General features: G+C 38.2%; 1 protein-coding gene across 1 annotated transcript in view; it reads left to right on the forward strand.

Moving 5' to 3' along the window:
- Nucleotides 1–25,119, forward strand: part of LOC122813116 (flavin-containing monooxygenase 5-like) — a 263,343-nt gene that overhangs the window by 174,589 nt on the left and 63,635 nt on the right. Inside the window, exon 7 of the mRNA XM_044085249.1 lies at nucleotides 13,642–13,997. Coding sequence (XP_043941184.1) covers nucleotides 13,642–13,997 — 356 coding nt within the window. The remainder of the gene's footprint in view (nucleotides 1–13,641; nucleotides 13,998–25,119) is intronic.

Below are 25,119 nucleotides of genomic sequence, written 5' to 3' on the forward strand. Positions count from 1 at the left end.
AACACACAAATAAATAATCATAACTGTAAACCACTAAACTTTTCAGACACCATCTAAAATATACAAATAAAAACTGGACAACACTATAATATCAGTTAATAAAAAATTGGGCTCTCATCATAAAATTCTATCTTTACTCCTAACACCTATCTTATAGCTCATAATAACTTCTACACCATCTAATCCAGAAAAGCAAACTGAAAGGCTCTTCAAAAAACCCCACCCACAATTGCCACAATTGGAAACACAACCCAACCCAAAATTCACAGGATCCACTCAAAATCACAAAACAAACCAACTCCAGACTAAAAACCCTCAATAAACACTAATCTACACAGAAAGCTCAACACTAATTCCACAAACCATCAAACCTATCCAAATTTAATACACTATTCAAAAAAACACAAGCCCCCTTTACATCTTCTAAAAATACAAGTATCTCTCTTCCTTAGCTAAACAACAACAAAGAACTGACTCTCTTATTCTAATTCAATTTCTACTGAACCCTTTTTCTCCAATGACAAAAAAACAAAGCCTATTTCTTGACTATCCTCTTTCTAAACTTCAAACTCAAAAAAAATCTCTTTTATTATGAACAAAAAACTGAACTGTTCCTTATCATAAACAAAAAAAAAAAAAAATGTCCTTTGTGAATTCTTAACCGTTTCTTCAAAAAAAAAAAAAAATTGGTTACTTTTAAAGTATTTATTTTGAACGCTTTAAGACTTCCCAGTATTAAAATTTCTTTTAAATTTTTTTGTTTACTTTTATCCTCCTAAATTTATCTTGTATTTATTTTATATTTTGTATTTATTTTGGGGAGGTTTTATTTACCGGTAAATACTTTGTAAAATTTGTAAATTTGTATGTATCCTCCTTTAAATGAAAAATAAAATATAAAAACAATAAATAATGTACATCTTACAAATATTTTGATAATGGGTATATTTTCTTATTTAGGGTGCATCCATATGACACCAGAGAATACTGAGAAACAGTACAGGAGATTTTACTTTTTTTCTTGGGCTTACTGAGAATAACTGATTATTTATTGTCTGTGCAGTGTGCTTTGAATAAGTGCAGTTATAATAATTTGAACTGATATCTCTATAGGGTTTCCTCGGATATGTCTGGTTAGGCCTCACACGTTCCACTGTGTGACCTCCTCTGTCCTTTGCCTTTTTGGACATCTATAACTCATAAATTAGCAAGTGAAACACATAACTGTTTAAATGTAATCAAGCTTCTAAAGCATAGGACTAAAGTACCCGTCCTGCACAAAGGAATGTTATCTACGCCTGTAGTAAAAGGAAGTAATGCTTTGCACCTGAAAAGAAATTGGTACACGGAGTACTGAACTTCTACAGGGGTTACATTCAGATGCACCAAATACTCCGTTACTGGGGGAGGGTAACGGAGTTATTCATGTACTTATTAGTGTAAGGTTTGCTGCCCTAGCAACTTTGCAAGTAATCAATTTCCAGCAGGCCAAAGTCTTTCATTGGCTGAAAACAACTTTCAAGTCTTCTCTGTACACTGAACTGAACTGAATTATACCTGTTATTGTTCTATTAGTAATGTGTACATTTTATATTGCTACTATTTATATAATATTATAATGGTATATTCATCAGTAGGCAGAGCTGCAAAATATGGCATTGTTCAGAGGTTCAAGCATTGCAAATGACATTAAATCAAATCTAATGAATGTTATGTAGTTCTGGAAATCCCCAACACATTACCCACACCATTATACGCATCTTACAGAAAGGTGCTGCAATAGCCCTTCAGAGTGCAACACATAACCAGGAAGTTAAGTAATTACATTTCTTACTGAGAATTTCATCGTACAGACTCGGGTTATCACTATGGTAACAGCAGCATTAAATAGTATTAAAGTGCAATTAATATCATGGTACAGCAAGAGGAAGAAATGCATTGTCTGTAAGCCTAGCCTCTAAAAGAGAATTAAAAAAAATTAACAATGAACTCAAAATCAAAATCAAATCTTCCAAAGGTAAGTATGAACTGAAAACTGCTACCTTTGTTAAGGACAACCATAAAGTATTTTTCAACTATGTCAGAAACCTTAGAAACAATACCTAATAATGCACTGAGCTAATACAAAACAGCACATACTCATCTCCAAAAGACACAGCCAGTGTATTAGCGGATATATTTAACTCAGACTTTGCATCTTTATCCCCCCCCAACTTTCCCTCACATGTTATCATGCCCACCCCCTCAGATAATTTTTGTGCAAGTCTTTGGGGCCAAAAACATTTGTTCTATGATCCAGGCGATATGCTAGGCCGCCTTCTTGTCAGCACTAGACAACCTTAGAGTCTCACGACTGACCACATTCTGTCTCAGCCTGTCCAGTTAATTTATGCTGGATGTTTGGTGAACTGCTGTATTCATCCCATGCCAGAAGAAATGGACCCATTACTGACTGGAAACTATAGACCTATAAGCCTCCCCAGATGTATCTGTAAGACAATGGATCATGTCATTAAGGAACTTATGAGCAAGTACACTAGCTGTCTACAGCTGAAAAATGTCTACAATCCCTTGACCCATACCATTTTGGGATAGTTAAAGGTAAAGTTTGCCTTATAAACTTTGGACTTCCTTGAACAAGTCACTGATGCATTAGATGCAATCAGATTTGTTCACCCTGCTAACCTTGACCTGGCCACAGCGATTAATACCATCCCACATTCTGGCATTATCAACAAGCTGATCAAACTAAATGTAAACCCCTATGTTAATAACTGGACAGCAAACTGGCTAACTGACAGAACCCAATCTTTAAGTTGTGGGGGGCACACACACTCATCAGAAGGGGTTGCTAATATTGTTGGCCCGCAAAAATTGATCCTTTGGCCACCTTTCTTCCTTTGGTACTTTTCTGATGTCAGGGCCTAGTCAAGGCCCAGTGGCTGACAGCATGTTGCATGATGTAACTGTTCTAATGTTACAGCAAATTAATTCCAACATGGCAAATGTGGTAAACATGAGTCTCCATAAAAGAAAATTGTTCTATATTGTAATTATTTTTTATATAGTTAAATGATAGCCTGTCATGTTTGCTTAAAGATCTGGTCTTAGACGTTTGTCAAATGTAAAAGTAATAGGTTTGAAGGTTCTATGTTAGCATGAATTAGTGACCAGGATGCTCCTAATATGAGACCCAGTGGACAAGTATCCATTTGTAACTGCAGAATCAGGAAAGACTTGAAATAGTTCAAGATGTCTACTCTTCCTATAGAAATGCACTGCTGATTTATGATTGGTTCAGTGTGTTACCACAGGATGATCATTGGCTAGGACTGAATCGGGAAGAGAATCCAGGAACCAAAGGTTTATTAATTATGCATGAACAAAATAATGCGGCTTTTACCAATTGGCCTGTATGCGATACTGTTGTTCTATTTAAGGTGATGTTCAAAAGTAAAGATTATAAATGATTTTATTAGACAAATAATTTCAGGATTTACTTATTTATTTATTTGACATTTGTTAACCGGGTTGGTCCAATTGAGCCAGAACCCCATTTTTAGCAGATACCCGAGGAGAAAAGCTCCAGTGTAATACAAACAAATTGTAAAGGTACATTTGAGATTAACAATACAATAAGAAAAAATAAACGGCTGGTAAACATTAAGTAGAATAAAGCATTTACATAAGGCAGAGAAATCATGTACAAAGTAGGCAGGAAATAACATTGAAAACTGAGAGAAAGATTATATACAAATATAGTTACAAATCAAACAGCTGTTGAAATATAGGTTCATAGGTTGATACTAGGCTATCTGCCCTAGGGCATTTATAAGCCTAGCCAGAGTGTGTTTGGCTTTCGCCACCCTTTTAGATTAGTTGACTGTGCCTCTGTATAGTAGGTCACAGAAGGTGGCCCTTTTAAGGTTAGGTTACTGTACCTCTGTCAAGCAGGGACACAGAAGAGATCCCAGGGGTAAACTTACAATCTCCCACCCACTCGTCAAGGTTTCCTTGAAGAGGGTCAGTGAGGGGCTCTGCTTAACATGGATTGGGATTTTGTTCCAGAGTGAAGGGAGCCTCTGGGATATGAATCTATCCCTCCAGCATGTCCTATTTATTTCTGTGCTGAGATTCAAGTCCCTGGAGCGTGTAGCTCTAAGGGATTTGGATTTCCTGAGGTGAAGCATGTCCATTAATTCTGGGTTGGACATAGCTTTATACGTCAGACACAGATCACCTCTGAGTAGGCGGTACACAACTGAGTAGAGCTGGAGTTTCTTTAGCCGAACTGAATAGGGCATCTGTTTGAGCCCCTTGATCCTCTTGGTGAGATACTTTTGGGGTCTTTCCAGTTGCTGAAGGAGTCGGGTAAGGTACATCCCAAACAGGGCATTGTACTCAATTATGGGCCTGATAAGTGATGAGTAGAGGGGCACAATGACCTCTCTTGATCTAGATGTGAACCCTTTCATGATAAGGTGGGCTATATAGAAGGTCTTTCTAAACACTTTGGCAGCGTGATTGTCAAAGGAGAGATTGCTATCTACTTGGGTCCCCAAGTCCCTAATTACTTCTTCCGTACTTAATGGATTACCACCTATGTGGTAATTTGTGGGCACTTTGTTTTTCCCAAAGGGGATGACTATGCACTTTTTGGCATTTAGCTTTAGGCCATGGCTCTGGCACCAGTTATCCATCTCTGTGAGACCCTTTTGGAGGATGCTTGTGTCAGCCAGAGAGTCGATTACAGCACCCAGTTTGCAGTCATCTGCGAACTTGGTCAGCCATAGTCCACCCATGTTAGCCTGTACCTCGGAGAAATATATACCAAACAAGAGAGGTCCCAGGACTGAGCCTTGTGGGACACCACTTGTAACTGGTTTAGAGTCTGACATGGCACCTGCTATTCTGACCATGTGGGTTCTATCCCTGAGTCAGTTTGCAACCCATCTTGTGACATAGGGGTTGATATTTAAGCTGGTGAGCTTATTTATGATGCCCGAGTGGGGTATTGTGTCAAAGGCTTTTGCGAGGTCCAGGTAGGCTGTGTGGACTACCTTCCCTTCATCTATGGCTTTGGTAACTATTTCAAAGAAGTCAACCAGGTTCAAGAGGCAAGATCTGCCCTTAACATAAGCCGAATTGGGTAGGATCCAGTGTCTGGAGGTTCCCAATGTCTTTGTTTATGATTTCCATGATGATACGCTCCATAGCTTTTCAGACCAGGCTAGTCAGGCTTATAGGGCGATAGTTTCCGGGATCTGTTATGGCACCACCTTTGTGGAGTGGGACCACTGTTGCTGTATGCCATTCCTTTGGTACATATCCTGTAGTAAGGCTGAGATTGAACAGTGACTTTATATGAGGTTTTAGTTCTTCTTGGAGCTCGTGTAAGACGCAGCCCGGGACACCGTCTGGTCCCATTGATGCTGTGTTTTTTGCTTTGGAGAGGGCAGCTCTCACCTGTGCATCTGTGATCTCAGGAAGGCTACACTCTGTTGGGATAGACATTTGCTCTTTTGGGGGGGAAGGGGGAGAGAAGTTTGCAATGAACCTTTCTGCCAGGATGTTGGCAATGTCTGTGGGTTCAGTGTATTTTTTGTCATTTTGCACTAACTCAGAGCATATCTGGGAGTTGCCTCCCAGGTTTCTGATATAACTAAAGAAGGCCTTGTAATTATCTTTAGTGTCTTGTGCAATTTTTCTTTCGATGCTGGCCTTAGATGATTTTATGAGGGATCGTAGTTTCTTGCTAGTACTGATCAGTGACGCCTTCCCTTTTTGGGATTTTGCTCTGTCATATAGTAGCTTTCTCCTTCTGTTGTATAGCTTATTTATGGCCGGGGTCCACCAGACAGGTCTCCTGCCTTTGGAGGAGTGAGTCTTGGTTTTATTTGGGATAGCATGCTCCATGCATTCCTGTAGGTGTCCATAGAATGCTTTTGTAAAGGATTCTGAATTTTGGGCCATATTTTCCACTGGCCCGGGGGCTTTGAAGGATTCCACCTCAGTTTTGAGAAGTGTGAAGTTTGCTTTTGAGAAGTTCTTCACCGTGGTTTCCTTGGCTAGGGATGGGGATGGAATATGGATGTCCAGTGAGATTTGTTTATGGTCTGATCTTACCAATGAGGGGTATACCTCTGGTGTGGAACATAGAGACCCCATGTTGGTGATGACCAGATCCAATATGTTTTCCCCTCTTGTGGGAGTGGTGACCAGTTGTTCCATAGCATTTGAGTTTATAAATTCTAGGAACCGTTGGGCGAGGGTGTTCGGGATTGAGTAGTTTTCCCAATCGATGTTTGGGTAGTTGAAGTCACCCAATATAATAGTGTTTGGAGAGACCTTCATATTCTCCAGTGTACTCAGGAAAGCCAAGTGAGGTTCCTGTGTTTGGGAGGGTGGTCTGTAGCGGGCTACAAACTGAAAGGCAGTTTTTCCCACTGTTAGTTGCACATGGATGGTCTCCGATGCTTCGTGCAGTGCCACTAACCTGGAGGTGTGGGCATCCTTGATAAATATGGACACCCCCCCCCCTCCTTTTGTGGTTCGGTCCGAGTTTTGGTGCCGGAAAGCATGGTATGAAGTATAACCTGTTAGTGCTGGGGTGCTCCCGGGAGCCTTGAACCAGGTTTCTGTTACTGCACAGATATCGATATTCTCCATACTGAGGAGAGTCTCGAGTGTGTGCATCTTGAGGTTTAGACTTCTGGCATTGAGCAGCATTACCCTTAGTTTTTTTTTCTTTGTGTTGTCTATGGGGTGGGTTTGTCTTTTGAGCCTTGCCTAAAAAAGGCACTATGGGGGAGGCAAGAGCCTTTGCCAGTATTCGAAAACCCAGGGGTGACAGGTGCAAGCCATCCCTAGCGAAGCAACGTGGCTTGTCGTGCATGTCATCCCAGGCTGAAAGACACTGGATCCCCTTTGAATGACACCAATACTTTAGCCAATTGTTAAAATTGATCATTTTGTCTTTATACTGTGGCATCATTCTTGGTGAGGGAAAGATGCTTCTCAAGGTCAGGGTCATACCGGCCTGGGCTACAAAATCAAAGAGCTCCTGTACGTCATTTTTCATGTAGTCCAGGGAGGTACGTCTCAGGTCATTCACACCAGCATGGACAATGACGAAATCATATTTGTACTTGCTTTGGAGTGACTTGAGTGCTTGTGTTATGTGGCGGATCCTGGCACCCGACAGGCAGCTTACAGTAACCTTCTCCTTGTTCAGCCTGGTGAGTGGGACGTCAGTGTGTCTGACAATAGAGTCACCTATTACAAGTATATTAGGTGTGTTGTTTAGCCTTAAGGGCTGTGATTGTGTGGCTCACTGACTTTGTGAGCTATGTGCTACGTGGATATTGTTTTGTGGTAGGTGTTGCTTGGATGTCTGCTTTGCAGGTCTCTGCTGCTTAGGCAGATTTTTATTTAGAGCCTCCAAGTATGTTTTTGTGTGTTTATGTGTTTGGTTTGCTGATGCGATAGGTCTATGTGAGACTGGATTTGTGGTGTGTGTGGTTACCTTCTCCTCTTGACAGGCTGTGCCAGTACTGGGTTGAGAGAGCTTAGCCTCAAGTTTGGCTATATAGTTGCATCTCTCACATATATTTGAGCTTGTTGGGAGGAGGAGAGGGTGGTCTGTACACATAAGGCAGTTGTAACATTGCCTCAAGATTCCCAGATTCACCAGCTGGACTGGAGAGTAAACTCAAAACTGACCTTTGGACATGCCTGAATAATATAGGGAACTACTTATTGACTGATCAGAAAGAACCAATAGGGAGCAAGTGCTTAGAAGGAGTATAAGAGGATGTAGTGCTTTAGTTTGTGTTTACCTATGAGATTACTTATACGAGCAAGTGCAGGGCTTTAGAATGAAAATAGAGTGCTTAATTTGAGATTTAGAGCAGTTCTAAGGGAAAAAGTGAAGAGTAGACTTTGTGGAGCCAGGAATAGTTTAAACCTGTTTAAGCGGCGCTGCCCGACACTGCTGTGTGCGCAAGACCGCACAAAAAGAGAGTTGCAGGGTCTTAAGAGAGAGAGATCAAGGAGTTTACAATTGACCCAAAATGGCCAATAAAACTACAGCTTCTAGGTAGTAACCACTCCTCCAGGGACAGGCAGGCTGTTCAGTGTTAACCACTGCCACTGGTGAACACAGAGACTTCCCTTTAACCCAAGCAAGCACTGGCCTCCAAGAAACTTACAAACAGTTCAGAACAGCAAATCTCTAACTGAACTTTCTTAAATTTCAGAAAGTGGGAAAAAAGCAAGATTTTTTTGTTTTTTTTCTTCTTTGTTTTAGTTTAAAGGTAGCAGAGATACACAAGTAGCAAAATAATCACAACAGTGCAATAAATGACCCCACACTTGAGTGCTAGGCCAAAGTCAGGTAAAATGCAGTTTTAAGAGAAAAAACGATTTTAAATTAAGTGCAATGCAGGAAATGCAATAAACAGGCTCTATGTGTGTTCTAAATACTGTTTCTAATACAGATATAAACTTTAGCAAGCCAGAAAATGCCGAAAAGTAGGCGGCAAAGGAGTAATTCTAAACAAAAAATCAGAAGAAAATATTTAAAATCTCAAAAGTGGCTCCTTTCTCCTCTCAGCGTTTTCCCCCCTTGGTAGGTGCTTCAGCAACAACTAACAAGCCTGGAAATATACATATTTACATAGGTTTTAGCTGCAAATGGAAACATAACGTGTTGAAATGACATCTAATTGTGAGAAACAGAGTCATGAGAGTTTTAGCCATAAAAAGGAAGAAACTGAGTAAAAGAATGGGGAGAGGGAATTGTTGAGTAGTAGTCAAGAGCTCTTCATGGATTAGCAGTTTGAGAAGCTGTGTGTGTGTATACATTCATTTTTCAAGCATTTTTGAAAGTGGGGAAAGAATGGCTATGGGTCTAATTTTGGAAGTGTCAGTGGAGTTTCCTCCTTTATGTAGAGGTATTATATAGAATGATACCCAGATGTCGAGGACTGTGCCTCCTTGGATTGACCTATTTATTGTATAGGAATAGGGTAGAGTATAGAATCTGCAGCAAGTTTCAGAAAGAGGGGAAGTAGGTTATCAGTAGAGGGAGAACATGGTTTAAGTTTAAGAAGGAGAGATTTGATGTAGGTAGTGGAGACTGGTTTTAGTAAAAAAGGGGTTTTATTACAATGAGTAGGAGAAGAAGAAGAGGTGGGGGAGTGGTGTTGTGTTCTGTGTGAGTCAGTTTGGGGACAGTGTCAATGGAGTGACTGTTGAGTAGGGTGGCAGGTTTTTAAGAAGTATTATTTGGGTGAAGGTTGGGGGTTATTGGTTTTCCTGGGTGAAGTATTTTATTGATGGCACTCCAGAATTTTTTCAGGATTAAAGAAGTTGTTGGTTTGTGCCTTACTGTAGAATTTTTCTTGTCTTTGTTAATTTGTTTTTTTTGTAAGGTTTCTGAGTTCTTTGTAGTTTAGGAAGTGTGTAGGGGATTTGGTTTTAAGCCAGGTTTTCCAAACACTATCTCTTGTATGCATAAGGCAGTGAGTATTATTTGAAAGCCAAGGGATATAGTCAGCTTTTATCCTAAATTTCCTTAAGGGTGCTAGTGAGTTCAGGATTTTAAGTAAAATATGTTTGAATTTTTGTACAAATTCATTGAGGGGAAGGTGATGGAGGCAGGACCATTTGATGGATGAGAGTCTAGTGTTAAAAGTTTGAGCATTAAAGGAGGAGACTTTTCATCAGTCACTGTATAAGTGGGACCTAGGTGGTTGGAGAACACATCTTTGGATGTGGATGGGAGGATGATCACTTAGGATGTCAGGCATGGTACAGGGGTTGTGGTAGACATTTGGATTAGTTGTAAGGAACCAGTCTAGGATTAAACTGGTATTTGAGTTTTTATTTATGCACATGGAGGATGTGATAAGTTGACTGAAACTATGAAGGTTTATGCTGAGATTTGGAAAGGCAGTCATTAGTTTTATCCAGTCAATATTTATGCCTCCAAGGATGATTGTTTCATAGAACATATTGCATGAGATCCATGACAGTATGTGTTCGAGAATGGGGATGTTATTACCTGGTGGGATGTAAATGGAAGCTATAGCAAACTTTTTGTGGGTGTTTAAGTGACAGCTGAGTATTATTAGTTCAGCTGGGTGGAAGTTAAGTACAGGAGTAGGTAGGGGGGAGAGATTAAATTGCTCAGAATAGAGAATAGCAATGTCGCCCCCTTTTTTTGGAATTCTGTCTATCCGGTATATGTTGTATCCGGGAGGTAGAATTTCATTTTTTTTAGATGTGGGGTTTTAGCCATGTTTTGGATAAGGATATGATATGTTAGGATGTTTTTTTTTTTTTTTAGCAGACATATCTGTTCATTCAATAAACTGTATGCTGTTCTTTTGAATGCATCCTGGCCACTGGCCATTTTGCACTTATTTATATGAGTATAAAAAAGGCATTCTATCTGTGTAACATTTTTGGTGTGTGCAGCAAAGACTTTGCTAAATGTATATATTTGAGGAGCTGCCTTGTTAAACTACTCTTAGTGAATTGCAATGTTTGGTACTACTCCCACATCCAAAGGGATGGCAGATTCTATGGGAAGGCATTTTGCATGTGCCCTAAAAGTAAATACCAGTTTGAGAGATAAGCTAGTAGGATACTGGGGTGCATTAGAAGAGCAATCACTGGCAGGAAACAAGGAGTCATTGTCCAGGATTTTTGTAAGACCTGGCCTCTACAATACCACAAGCATTTCTTAAGACCATGTCTTTATTAGGAAATAGAGCATAAGTAATTCAGAGAAGGACAACAAAAATAGCACACAATCTGCACCAGAAGATATGAAGTTGGATTAGAAGAGCTTACTGTGTGTAGCACTGAAGACAGGAGGCCAAAGGAGGGCAAGTTAGAGATGTGCAATTACTTTATGGAAAACCACAGAGTACACGTGGTTACAGGGTTCAAGACCAGAACTACACAAGAACAAATCTATCCAAATTAGTATGCAGTTACTTGTATGTCAAAAGATTTCTTTTCAAGTAGTTAACCTTGCCAGATATAAACCCAGTATGACAGTTATATGTAGCTTCTTTCCCTGTGCTTCCTTCCAGCTATCTGCCCTCTCATTCACCAACACTGCACTCCTCTCTGGGCATCAGAATGTGGTTCCTGCCATGTTATCCTGCTAAATCCCATCAGCTGTACCTACCCCACAGATGTGGGTGCTACACTCCTGGTGTTTCACCACTGCTCATACCGCCTCTTAATTTTAGGTATGCAGACTGTTTTCTATATCTCTCTCTCTCTCCCCCTCTTCTGTGCTTCTTTATCTAAAAAATCATTGTGCTACTAGCTTACTGTAGGATCCATGTCTGTCTTCTTCTATGGTTTTCTTTTGTGTTTCGTTTGCTTCTATGACCATAGTTACAGCTTCCTGCCATGACCTAATTCCAAACCGGGTTTCCACGCTAACAAAACTGTTACTGTCGTTCTGTAGTCTGTTGCTGTGTAATTGCTAAGTACACCACATTACTTTCTGTTATAATACATTGTATGCTATCTATGCATCTCCTGTACTACACCCTATTGTTGTAAGGATTGTCTGTCTATTGCTTGGATCATGTACAAGGTAAATAGTTCAGAAGAGACATGAAAAAATATTACCTCATAGAAGGGGAACCGGAACAGACTTACTGCAAGGGGTAGCAGAGCTGGATCATGGTCAAATGGGACCCTAGGCAGGATAATGGATCAGCCAGCTGCAGCTATTCCAGCATCCTATTACTTGTCTATTTCTCCCCAGTTACCATAAACACTGTTCAAACCTGTCAGTGTGCATACATTTTTTTTCTTTGCTTCTACAATGATTATAGATATTTGAATTTAATTTAAAACTTTTACTTTAAATTTTATAGCACAAAAATGGATAGTAATTTGCTAAGCAAAACAATACAGTCTCAAAATAAAAATAGACTTCTCTGCCCTTGAAACTCACATTCAAAGAAAATGCATTTGGCCAGTGGCAGATAAATTTTACATTTGGACTGTTTTCAAATCATAGGTCTCTTGCACACATTTTTAGAACCATGCATGCATACACATATTCTTTGATTCACTTTCCTGATTGCATTAAATTATATTCCAATTATATATAGCACCACTTGTTAGAGTGTGCATTAAATTTTTTGTTTTAAGCATTTTTTCCAGTAAGCAATTAAGCAAAATGTATTAACCAGTAATGACAATGCTGCCCATTTCAGAACATTTCATCTATAAAGGGCCACTCAGACTTCTGTCATTACAATCCACCAATATCAGTCAATATGTACAATATCTGCAGAAGTAAGTCTTCTGAATAATTTCACATTAAAGAGATCTGTAACTAATGAAGAGGTTGCTGCTGGTAAATAACGTTACATTTCAGTGTTTCCACTACAAATTCAGTACCTGCTGCCCTTGAAGAATAGACTGCCTATGTTACATTAAAAAATGGTAAGCTGGTAGTATTACAATAGGGAAGAGATGGCACACAGACAATCAGTTCATAGTTATTAGGCATGTCATCTATAGGAAGGCACACTCAGGTCTGCAGCATTTCATGCCCCCAAAGTATCAGCAATCCATCTATATTGTGTGGGAGTAGAACCCACAGCCTTCTTCACCAGAGGCAAGTATGCTACCTGCTGTGCTACTAACACTGTCTTCAAATTTTGTAGCACCAGCACTGATGGACATTTGCTAAAAAAATAGCTGTATATTGAAAACAGACTTAGCATGAACAGCAATAAACTTTTGTTCCATTAAAGCTCACAGTTCCTTGAGAATGCATTGAAACTCAATTCCCTTCAAAATGCACACTTGTATTCTATGGGAAATCTGGCAGTTGGTGTAGAGGATTCAGGCTCTTGTCCTCTGTAACCAAGGTATAGGATTTGAGCCTGAGAAAATTAACTAACCTGGCACGCCTAACTAGGGCATTATACACACACACACACACACACACACACACACACACACACACACACACACACACACACACACCCTTACTGGAATGAAGTAGCAGGAATGTCATGTGTTAATCCATGGATATAAGAAAAAGCAGCATCGTGTACATGTCAATGAGTTTAAATTTCACATGTGGAGAGAACAGATTTCTCATGCCTTAAATTCTACATGCTGGAAGAAAAACTGCAGGAATGAATGTATGTGCGTGCATCGATGTACACAGGAAGAAGCTTGTCAAAATGTGCATCAAAACACGCATAAGAAGCACACAGAGCATGTTCTTAAAGAAGAACACCCTTAATTATTTATTTTTTAAAGTTTTGGCAGCCCCCCCCCCCCCACTACCAGTGGGCCCCTTCCCAACTGCCTAGGTCGCCTAGTGCTGGATCCAGCTCTGAGGATTAGTAGTGTAAAAAATAGTGAAAGAAATGAAGGACACAATTAAAAACACATGGGACAATTCTTATAAAGGCTGTTGGTTAAGTAGGAGCTACACCTTATGAGGTATGAAGATAAATCATGTGGTGACACTTACTGCCATCGGACTCTGTGTTTCTCTTATTCACATGTATGCATGTATGCGTTACAGCAGTGTAAATCTCCACAGCCCCTCTCACTGTGTCTCTTTATTTTCTCTGGCAGAATTTTAAGCCAGCAAATAACGGTAAATGATGAACTACCAAACCGAATTATTTCTGGCACCATTCTCATTAAACCAAATGTGAAGGAGTTCACAGAAACAGCAGTAGTATTTGAAGATGGAACTGTGGAAGAGAACATTGATGCTGCCATCTTTGCCACTGGCTACACATTTTCATATCCCTTCCTTGAAGCCTCCATTATTGATGTCCGAAGTAATAACACTAATCTCTACAAGTATGTCTTCCCACCACATCTGGAGCAGCCAACATTGGCTGTCATTGGTCTGGTTCAGCCAGTTGGAGCGATTATGCCAGTTTCAGAAATGCAGTGCCGATGGGCAGCACGAGTCTTTAAAGGTACGTATTAATGCATGCTGTACTTATTTCATCCTTTCAGAACGTTTCTACATGGTTACAGCTTTAATGTGTTGCCATGGCACTAGGTATGAGATGACAGAATTTGTTTTATCACTGAAGGACTGACTGTAGGTTGGGGTATTCACTGAGTTATGAATAGCAAGACAGCAATTCAGAGAAAATCAAAAGCAGAAATCAAGACTTTGCTTTCACCAATATGGGAAGGGGTAAAATTCAGAAGAAAGAAAATCCTTGATGTTGCATCTTAAGTGCTTTCCTTCATCTGACAATTGGCAACGTCAAGATAGGAATTTTAAAACTAGTGGGGTATACGTAGTGTACGGGGGTGCTGGTTAGTATTTTCTTTCCTGATGGCAGTCGCTGTTAGAGGAGTTTAGGGTTTCCTCCTTTCAGTCTTGTGTGAGATACTGCCTTTTTTTTGGGAATTAGAGCTCTAACCTTACAAGCATCATTCCTGATACTCAGCTGAGAATTAGTTTCCTAATGGACTTAAGCTTTTTTGTTTTAGCGGCTTTTACATGAGGCTCTGCAGTTACCATTTTGTAATTATTATTGGCATACAGGAATTTTTGTTAGTCATGTCAATATGGTTGATTGCTATAGCCCCTAATGACTATACATTTTTACAGCTGTCTGTGCCTTTGGGAAGGTATATCTTCCCTCATCTAATATGATTTTCAAGTAGCTGATTTAATAGTACCTGTTATGAATGTAGCTCATATACATAAGTGTACGATCATATAGTTTCTACTGACAGTGGGCAGGATTTTATGATATCTTGAGGATGTTTCAAGGCAATCAGGACAGGAAGTGGCTTGCTGGGATGATCATTTACGTAGCATGATAAATGTAAAGGTATCCATAGTGACCTTTCTAAAACTCTTGTCATTGTTAGTCATTCATACTGACTATAGAATTTAGATTACTTGGTACACTCTTTGGTCTTAGCCATACCTGTCAAGTGTCAAGATTTTTGCAGAATGTCCAGATTTTTTATGTTGTATTTTTGGTATGTTCCTCATCAAATCTGTGTTTTTTGTCAAGTCACTGAGAATTGAAGTCACTAAATAATGACATACATTTGAGTTTCAGACTTCATATCCTTCAGAAAATGCACGCCAACACAAATCCTGCTATTCAAGCAACTTTTTTTTTAATTTATGAGTGATATTTAAAATCTGTCCCTATTTTCTGGGCCTTTGTGCCCCCCATTATTGTAGGGTTTACACAGATTTCCTGTGTTAAGAGGTTGAAAAATCTGGCTCTATTTTATTGAAATGGTTCTCTGATTACCTGAATGGAAAGTATTTGAAAGATGTTTTGCTAAATTCTCAAATCTCTCTCATCCCTGTTCTATCAGTCATCCTTTGAGTGTCTTTCCTTGGATCATTGCTTTTAACTATCTATATTAACTCCATGAAGGATCAGAAATATCCCCCCTTATGCAGAAGCTGTCATTATCTGGGAATCAGGGAATTTTCCATATACTATCTGCAGTTTATATATGTCTAGCCCAGCTTAAGTATTTAATGACTATGAGCTTAAAGGACCCAAAGTTAATATAAAAAAAAAACGTGCAATGGTCTTTGCAACACGTAAGTACTTCAGGCTATGTAGAAGAACAAATGGAACTTCATGGATCCTGACGGTGGCCCACTGAATTTGGTGCATTCATAAATCATCTTGTGATCTAGTTTGGCACAATGGATAGGGTGTTTACCTCACAGGCAGGAGGTACATGGTTTGACTCTCCCAAAAGGAAATTAGCTAGGCTTAAAATGACCCCTAAAGGTAGCTAGCCTAGTATTTACCTATGAACTTGATCTATCACTCATATCAAAAATGCAGGGGGAAAAAAATCACCTCAATGTTCTAGGTGTAAACTGTCTCCTAACCAAACAGGTAGGCTTGCTATTGGCAAGGATTTACTGCTATCCACCCTCAAGTACTTTTACCGGTCATTGGCTCCGGCTCCTCTAAAAAACCTACACAAACCCAACCACTTCAAAATCAGCTCAGTCTCTTTACTGTTTAAGCTAAAAGGAAACATCATCATTGCCTTTCAATTAATCAGGCAAGCAGGCTGGTTTATAACCCACCTCAGACATACATCTCTCATTGCAATGTTGCTATACAAAAATTCCAGTTTATGGACCACTGTTAGACCATATTGCAGCTTATCAGTGTAAAACAATGTTCCAGGTCTGTTAACTGCAGTAACAGCTCCTTCTCTTACCTTGGCCATCTGGGTTCCTCTTCGATACCCTTTATCTGGTTTCTACATCTTCTCTTTCTCCAAACAACTAAAATTACACCCACATGACCAGATTGAATGCGTATTAGATTTGTAAGTTAGCAACATATAGTAATTATAATGTTTACACTCACCCTGCAGGCCTGCCGTCCAGAACAGATTTCTAAGCAGTATTAAGTATGTCTTCAGTTTTATATTTATGTCAATTTTTGTCTATTGCTGTGTTTTTTTTTTTTTTTTTTGCATATTGTATCTTTATTATGTTTGTCAGTTTTTCTTATTTTGTTACTTTGTATACTGCTTACATTAATTATTGTTGTAAGTAGGTCATGAACTGAAAAATGGTCTCTCTGGGCCAGTTTGCCTACGTACTAAGTAATAAAAATAAAGGTAACTAGTGGATGCTGTGGTTTCTGGGGAAAGCTGTCACTAACAGAGGAATGAGAAGGCCTAGAGCTAATGTGAAACTGATTCTTCTTTCATGTGGAGCCTTATTTTTGATATACTTTATATTTTGGTCCCCTTAAGAATGACCTCAGGATGGAAACATTTCAATGAATGGTAATGGAATAATGCAAGATGCAAGTCTGAGCATATGAGGGAATGTTAAAGTGCCTAAGGTTGGTTAGTCTGGGTTAGGGAAATGAGAATTCATATCTCCGACACGTGAACAGTGTTCAGAATGCCACATCTTTCATAAAAGGAAATTTCTGAGGAACAAGTAATCCTTAAAAGACTAAAGGAGCTAGGCTAGAGAGCAGATAGTGGATGCCTTTCATCTGAGAAAAGGTGGTGGGAGCATTGAACCCTAAAAGATGTAAGAAGTGGTGTACTCAGAGTTTTGAAATATATATGAAAAGTATACCAGAGGCTTTGCTAGAAGAATACTGTGAAACTGGAAATGTTTTCTAGTAAGCAGAGAAAAGGAGTGGAGGGGTCTAGTATTACTTGGCACCAGTTACACTGTAAACATTTTATCTTCTGTTTCACTGGATATGCTGATGCATCCGGCTCATTTTTTTTAACAACACAGGCCTTTGTTCTCATAATGGTTAAATATATGTAGTAAGCTTTGGTTGGTTTACATCAATGTTTTCTTTGCTTAAAACAAAATAAGTGTGCTGCTCTCCATTGCTGTAATATTTAAGTCGGGGCATTTCTTAGCTCCTAATAATTATCGCAGCCTTCATACTGGCTAGGTTTTGGGAACAGTGCCATTGTATTTGGGCCTCTCGTAGCAGAAAAGCAGAAGCAGAGAGGCTCTCTTTTAGTTGCTACTCTGCTGGTAATCCTGATATTATGGAAATGCATGTACACCTTAATTTAAGGATGAAAATTTATAAAAAAGCAAATAAATTAACTGTTATTCACATGGATTTAGTCACACTTAAACAGGAAGTCAATTATGCAAGCAGCAAAAGCAACCGATTCCAGAGAAAATACTCAGTCTATAGTCGATAAATGTTGACTTAAGAGAGCATGATTCAAAAGAAAGGGAAATTGTTATTTTCACTTACTCAAAAGGGGCACACAGTACCAATGTATGGCTGTTTCACACTCCACTAAGTATACTTATAAGTGATTTTTCACTTTTTTTTTATTGCAGCTGGTTGAAGCCATAGTAACTTGCATTGTGTGAGACCAGTATGTATTGCAGTGGGGTTTTCATATTTTCCCACTGTGGTGTGTGTCATGTGACTGTGCAGATAGTATGTATACACACACACACACACACACACACATAAATATGTATATAAATATATATATATATATATATATATATATATATATATATATATAAACACATATGTATGTATATACATATATAAGTGTGTGTGCATATGTGTATGTGTGTGTGTGTGTGTGTGTGTGTGTGTGTGTGTGTGTGTGTGTGTGTGTGTGTGTGTGTGTGTGTGCATGTGTGCGTGTGTGCGTGCGTGTGTGCATGTGTATGTGCGTGTGCGTGTGCATGTGCGTGTGTGCGTGTGTGCGTGTGTGTGTGTGTGTGTGTGTGTGTGTGTGTGTGTGTGTGTGTGTGTGTGTACTAGAAGGGGGCCAAGCTCTCCAGAGGGGGTCACGTTTTCTTTTCTTTCTTTTCTTTTTTCTTTTTTTAATAAAAATGTTGATTTTTTTCTTTCTTTCTTTCTATTATACAACTGGTAGTACCCAGGTTTGCAAACACAGCTTCAGAATCATAGATGCTTAAGAAAAGGTATTCTATGAAGTCACAATATTTAAGATGAAACCAACACGCCTGCTTTGTTCAGGTCCTACTGCTGACTGAGTTCCATGGGAAATCTTTCAAGCATGTCCTAGATCACTCATTTAGTACTAAGTAGTTACAAGAAATTTGTTACAAAGAAGGAGCTTTACCTAGTGATAGTAAATGCTTGCTATGATCTCATGGTAAATAATGTAACTATTACTGCGGTAGTTTACTAGAATGCGTTAGATTTCTGCATAAGAAACATTAATTGCAATGTTATCACCTTATTGATGTGAGGAATTCAAAGTGTACTGTCCTAATTATTCAGTAGATAAGGACTGTTTGCCTGCTGTAGTTTTTCACTTATGTTTTAACCTGTACATGCAGGATACTTACTGGGAAGGTTTCCGTGGGTTGTCATAGCCTCTGCATTGGTATAAGTAAGTGGATTTCATATTTACCCTCCACAGACAGCATTTCTTTGTAGCCATATGAAATAAGCACTGCTAGTGGTATCGTGTTTCTCCTCACTGAGTTGTTAAAGGTCTGTTGGTCTGCACATGCATATGCTGATTGGCTATTGCAAGGCTGATTGGAGACTCACTTCAATCTCTTTCCAAGTCTGCCACCTACGATTTGTGTATTCATAGTAAATAATTTCACCTTACCAGTAGCATAGACCATCACTTACGAATGTTGCACTGCTATCATAATAGCTATTAGCATTGTTAAAAACACCAGAGATCAGCACTGTTTAAAAATTGTTCAAGTAATCATAGCCACAAACATATGATAAGAAACAGGTTAGCCACATGGTGGTGTGAACCCTGGCTTTAGATGTTGCTGTTAAAGTGACACCCCTATCCCATTCACAAACATGGGAAAACGGGTTGTGGATGATTCGATTTAATTCATAACCAACACTTATAAAAAATCACTTAAACACTAATAGCTTTCATCTTTACTGCCACCCCCCAGAAATACATACAATGACATTGCCAAACCGTAAATGACTACTAACCCCACAATCCAAATTTTCCATACAGTATATAAACTATGACAGCTACCAACACATGTTTCATTACCCAAAACAATTATTTACTGCAATACCCTTACATATTTCTACTTGTAAAAAAAATACAAATAGATAATGCATTTCTTAATATCTCCATACTAACATCCTACACCTTTGTAACCTTCCTTGCAAACTATCACTGTCCTGTCCTGGCCAAATCGTTGTTACTAACATTGCACCCACACTATAAGCTCCACTATTCTGTACAAAAATATAGTCATTACAATGCAGATCTGTAATAATTGCCCCCAGTCTTTCATTTTAAACTCAGATACTTAAATCCACATTGATCCAGCTGTATACAAACTGTTACTTAAGTTAGATACACCACCTCACTAACCCTGCTAACCTGTAGAGATACAAAACCTAAAATCCATACAAATAACCACAGCATTCCTGAACTCTCACTCCAGGACACCTAATGACTTCAATGATCACCATTTAGAACAAGAACACTTAGCCATCTACCTACTTAACTGAATAAACTACTGAAACTTCAACAAGGTGTCTTTATTCCTCCCACAGGGAGGGTATCAGAGAGAGAGAATCTCCTAGATCTGCTAGCTAAAGTGATTTTATCTGGACTAATCCTTTGTACTCTGCAACTTTAAAATGGCTGTTGGTGAAAGAACATTCTGTGGAATGACACCAGGCTATTGGAATAATAAACCAACATAAATATGAAATATTAACACATTTCCACTTTTAAGAAAGTATAAAAATAAGTCTTTCGTTTTTTCCTGGTTAGGGGTAGCCATAACGGAACTCCAGTCCACTCATGATTGGCAGTGGATTTTTACGGTGTCGAGTTGCCAGCCTGATGCCCAGTCTTCAAAGAAGGCACGCCCATTCACACTCGCACCTACAAGTATAGTAAAACACATTCTGAAGGAAAATAAATGTTTCTGTTTTTTAAATAATAAACAGGTCAACCAATAGATTTCACATCCATTAAAACATTCAACAAAATCTTATATAGAAATTAATGAATAAACCAAGACTAAATACTTTTAAAAACATCACCGCATAAAGGACCAAACAAGTAAGTAATGTTTAAAAATATTGAATAAACATTGTAAAAAACTTTGCTATTAGACTTTACTAATATTACATAGCTAAGTTTACCATCACTTGATATGTTGCTCACGGCGAAATGTATTTTATTGTCTTTATATGAATCTTATCTTAGTTAACTCATATATTTTCTGTTTATCAATGAGTATGTAATGCTTTTTATATAAAATTATGTTCCTGAATCAATGTATTATTATTTGTATTAATGCATTGTATGTCATTGCATGACTATATGTCACTGCGTTAATGCCTTATGGCCTGGGTCATGACCGAAAAGAGTCTTTGGACCAGTGCACTCACCCACCGACAAACTTATAAGAAATACATATTCTAATACTAAAGCTTGAACAAATAAGTTAAGTCAACCAATTTGGAATGCTATTCCAGGTCTAAAGCTTACCCATCTAAAGGACTGACGTTTATATAATAAGATTCTAAGGATTCACACATGGATAGACATACACCAATCAAACACTCTTACAGTAACAGAAACCTAGTTACCACCATTAATAACAGATGAAGAGATAGTACCCTAGGCTAAAATGCTACAAAATGGGTGGAATTGTCTGACCTTTGAGAAATAAGAAGGTATCCCATAGCATTATCTAATTTCAGTAAAGCATAAATCCTAATCACTACTCTTAAGAATAATTATAAAACCCAATTCTAGAATACTATCTCCACCTTAGAAGACATTCTCATCTGACTCACATCTACCTTAAAACAAAACAGTATTATATTAGATGATTTCAGTGTCGACTGGACTACAATACATACCATAAAGGAATTGTACCAGTAAACTCCTCAAATCGACCTTCACTAATTAGTGTTCCAACAAGTTAGCTAAAGTAACTGAAAACTAACTACACACACAGCCCAAATTACCAAATCATGTGTAATACCTGATTCCATAAATACTACCTCCCAGTCTATGAGGTCTAGGCTGGTACTAAACTACACTAAAATGCCATCTATAACTGGGTTTGCAACTAACAGCTTTAATAAGGATACTTTCAAAGATTTACTTAGTAAGTGTAACGTAACCCTAGACCATGCTGCGACATTCTGCAATGACTCATTTAAAAGTACTTATCAGTAGCTCCTCTATGCAGGCAGAGAGGAAGCTGTGATGCTGCCCTCGGTATGTCACTTAAAACAAGAAGACAGTAACACTAAGAGTTAAGATATGGAAAACCTGACACTCAACTAAATGTCATCAAGCAGTACAAACACAGAAACCTAAGAAACCAGGCAAACATGCGAAAGACTCCAGCTAAGAAAACTACTAGAATAATTTACAACACAGAGACAACAATAATCCTACATAATTCTGTCAATCCATTAATAACCTTCTCAAACAAGTAAAGAAACCTAAGCCAAATCTATTTCTAAATAAATTTGATGGTACTGCATCCTGTACAATAAACTTGCATTTTATAAAAGCATCTTTCTCTGTAACAAAACCAGACATCATAAATAAAGTATCTTTCCTTTCAAGTGCAAAAACAAGGCTCCTATTGCTTTGAACAAACAGTCCCAACAAATATCAAAAAGCTGATAAAGAAATTAAAACCTACCCTCTTAGCACAAGGTAACTTACCTTTTCAATACCTTTACTGCAGACTCAGTGTTTGCCATGTAAACAAATACATCACTTAATAAATCTTTTCATCAAAGAGCTGAATGCGCCTGCTCAGTGGAATCTTCTATTGCTCCACTCCGTAAGGAAAGTACCTCAATTGAACTCAAAAGTTACAAACCAATAGCTATCTCAACTTTCTCTTGGGAGTAGTAGAAAGATGTATAAATTAGCAAGTACTATAATACTTAAAAAGCAAAAAACTCTTATTTAGTACAGTTCATCAGGAAAGAATTCTAGATCAACTAGTGAACATCTGTTTTTCTAGAGCTCTTTAAAGCTTTCAGTACTGTATCATATTAAATGCTAGTGTATAAATAATCAGAAGTCAATATAAATGGTTCCTCGCTGAACTGGATCAAAAGCAATATCTTTCAGCATGAGCAAAGTATATGTTGTCAGAGCACCTATTCCTCCCTTCTACCTGTATTAGCAGTGGTGCTTCATGGGTCACTCCTGAGTTCATTACTATTAATCTCTTTATCAATAAAAAGTACACTTCCACACGAGAAACATACATCATGACTCCAAGATAACCCAACTTCAAAAAGTAACACATTTCTGTTCACTTGACAATTTCCTGAGAGATTCAGTTACTATTAGATGCCAATATAACTAAGCTGATACTCTTTGTCCCCTCAAATATTTTGGACAAAGCCATGCCATACCTTGCAGCCAAACTTGACTATCTACATTTCATTCCATTCTCTTACCAAGCCTCTGCTGTGCTTCTTAATCTTTCAGCCAACCCTTCTAAATAAGGTACAACAAAGTTATAATATAATAGTAACATTTGTTGCAAACCCATTCAGCCAACCCTTCTAAATAAGGTACAACAAAGTTATAATATAATAGTAACATTTGTTGCAAACCCATTCAGCCAACCCTTCTAAATAAGGTACAACAAAGTTATAATATAATAGTAACATTTGTTGCAAACCCATTCAGCCAACCCTTCTAAATAAGGTACAATAAAGTTATAATATAATAGTAACATTTGTTGCAAACCCATTCAGCCAACCCTTCTAAATAAGGTACAACAAAGTTATAATATAATAGTAACATTTGTTGCAAACCCATTCAGCCAACCCTTCCAAATGAGGTACAACAAGGTTATAATATAATAGTAACATTTGTTGCAAACCCATTCAGCCAACCCTTCCAAATGAGGTACAACAAAGTTATAATATAATAGTAACATTTGTTGCAAACCCATTCAGCCAACCCTTCCAAATGAGGTACAACAAAGTTATACTATAATAGTAATATTTGTTGCAAATCCAACGGTCACCTTTGTGCTGCACTGAAAAACTTGCTCACTGAAGCCCAGATCAAAACAGTTCACAACATCCTGAGCAAACCTGACAAAAGTCCATCCATAAATAATCTAATTCAAAAATATCTATGACTAGAAAAATGAGATCTCAAAACTATAATTTATTACAAATACAAAAGTGAAATCATCAGCACAGACATGAATTATCTTCTGTTTATGCAGGAAAAATGTAATTCCATACCAAAATGCATTGGACAAGAGCCAAACATTAAAAGTTTCCAAAAACAGCTAAAAAAAACTATCTAGTGACCAGTTAGATCTCTTCTTTCAATAGACTACCTTGATTTCACACTACTACTACTAATTAGCAGCAAAATGTTTCAGATGTACCATTTCCCTTCTACAATATGTTATTATTTCCCCTCTCCCTGAATTATTCCCTTATTTACCTTCTTTCTTTAGTTTGTCTCAAAGCACTGCCCCTATATTTTGTCTTCTACAGACTGTTGAGGTGTGATCTATGTCTGGCATACAAGGCATCCCAGGATTCCACTCTCATGGACCTCTTGCATATCCACAAAACAAATATCATCAGAACTACCTGATCCAAGGACTTAAACCCTGCTTGTAACATAAATAGGACATGTTGGTGGGATAGGTATGTGTCTCAGAGAAAATCCCTTCTCTCCAATAGGTTTCCATCCATGTTCTTCCTGATCCTATTCAAGCCTTACCTGGACCACTAGATAGGAAATCAGAAATTCATCCCTAGTCTGTCACATATGTCTTTAATCAATAGAGGAAACCTATAAATGTTTGACCACAAATACCCTGGCTTACACATAGCCCTAAAAATAACCTCTAGGGTACCAAACTTTTTGGATACATTTGCGATGCATGGCTAGGCTTAAAAAGGTCTTTGTGGTCATTAGCTTAGTGTATAAATATGAACCTGTTCCTATCAATTTACCTATCCCCTTATTTACCACATTGTTTCATATTCTTATATCACCTGATTTTCTCCACATCTCCTTTTATCTACCTTTTCCTCCTAATTCTTACGTTTGTCTTTTTCTTTTCATCCTTAATTAAAATACCATATCCTGTCATCTACATTTTTTTTAAACCTCCTGGGCCTCCAATGAAAAGGGTTTTTTTTTTGCCCAGTCAGACTATCCTGGTAGATAAATGCAAAAATAAATAAAGTATATAAGACAGACCTCTCTGCATAATAGTATTTTTATGAGACATTGCTTTGACTTCAAGACATCACGTTCATGCATTGTGTTTGCCCCATCCTGTAATGCATTCTTAGTATCTCATGAGTGCACATTTTGTACCTATTATACCAATAATCCATTAAAAGAATGGATTCTTGGGATCTTGTGGGTACACATTTTGTACCTATTACACCAATGATCCATTAAAGGAATGGATTCTTGCGATGTCATGGGTACACATTTTGTACCAATCACACCAATAACTCAGTTATAGAATGCAGTCTTAAGATCTCATGGGTACAAATTTTGTACCTATTACAGCAATGATTCAGTTACAAAACGGAAATGTATGTCTAA

The sequence above is a fragment of the Protopterus annectens genome, chromosome 10.part0 (genome assembly GCF_019279795.1).
Source record: "Protopterus annectens isolate FY-2018-M chromosome 10.part0, PAN1.0, whole genome shotgun sequence".
Classification (NCBI taxonomy): Eukaryota; Metazoa; Chordata; order Ceratodontiformes; family Protopteridae; genus Protopterus; species Protopterus annectens.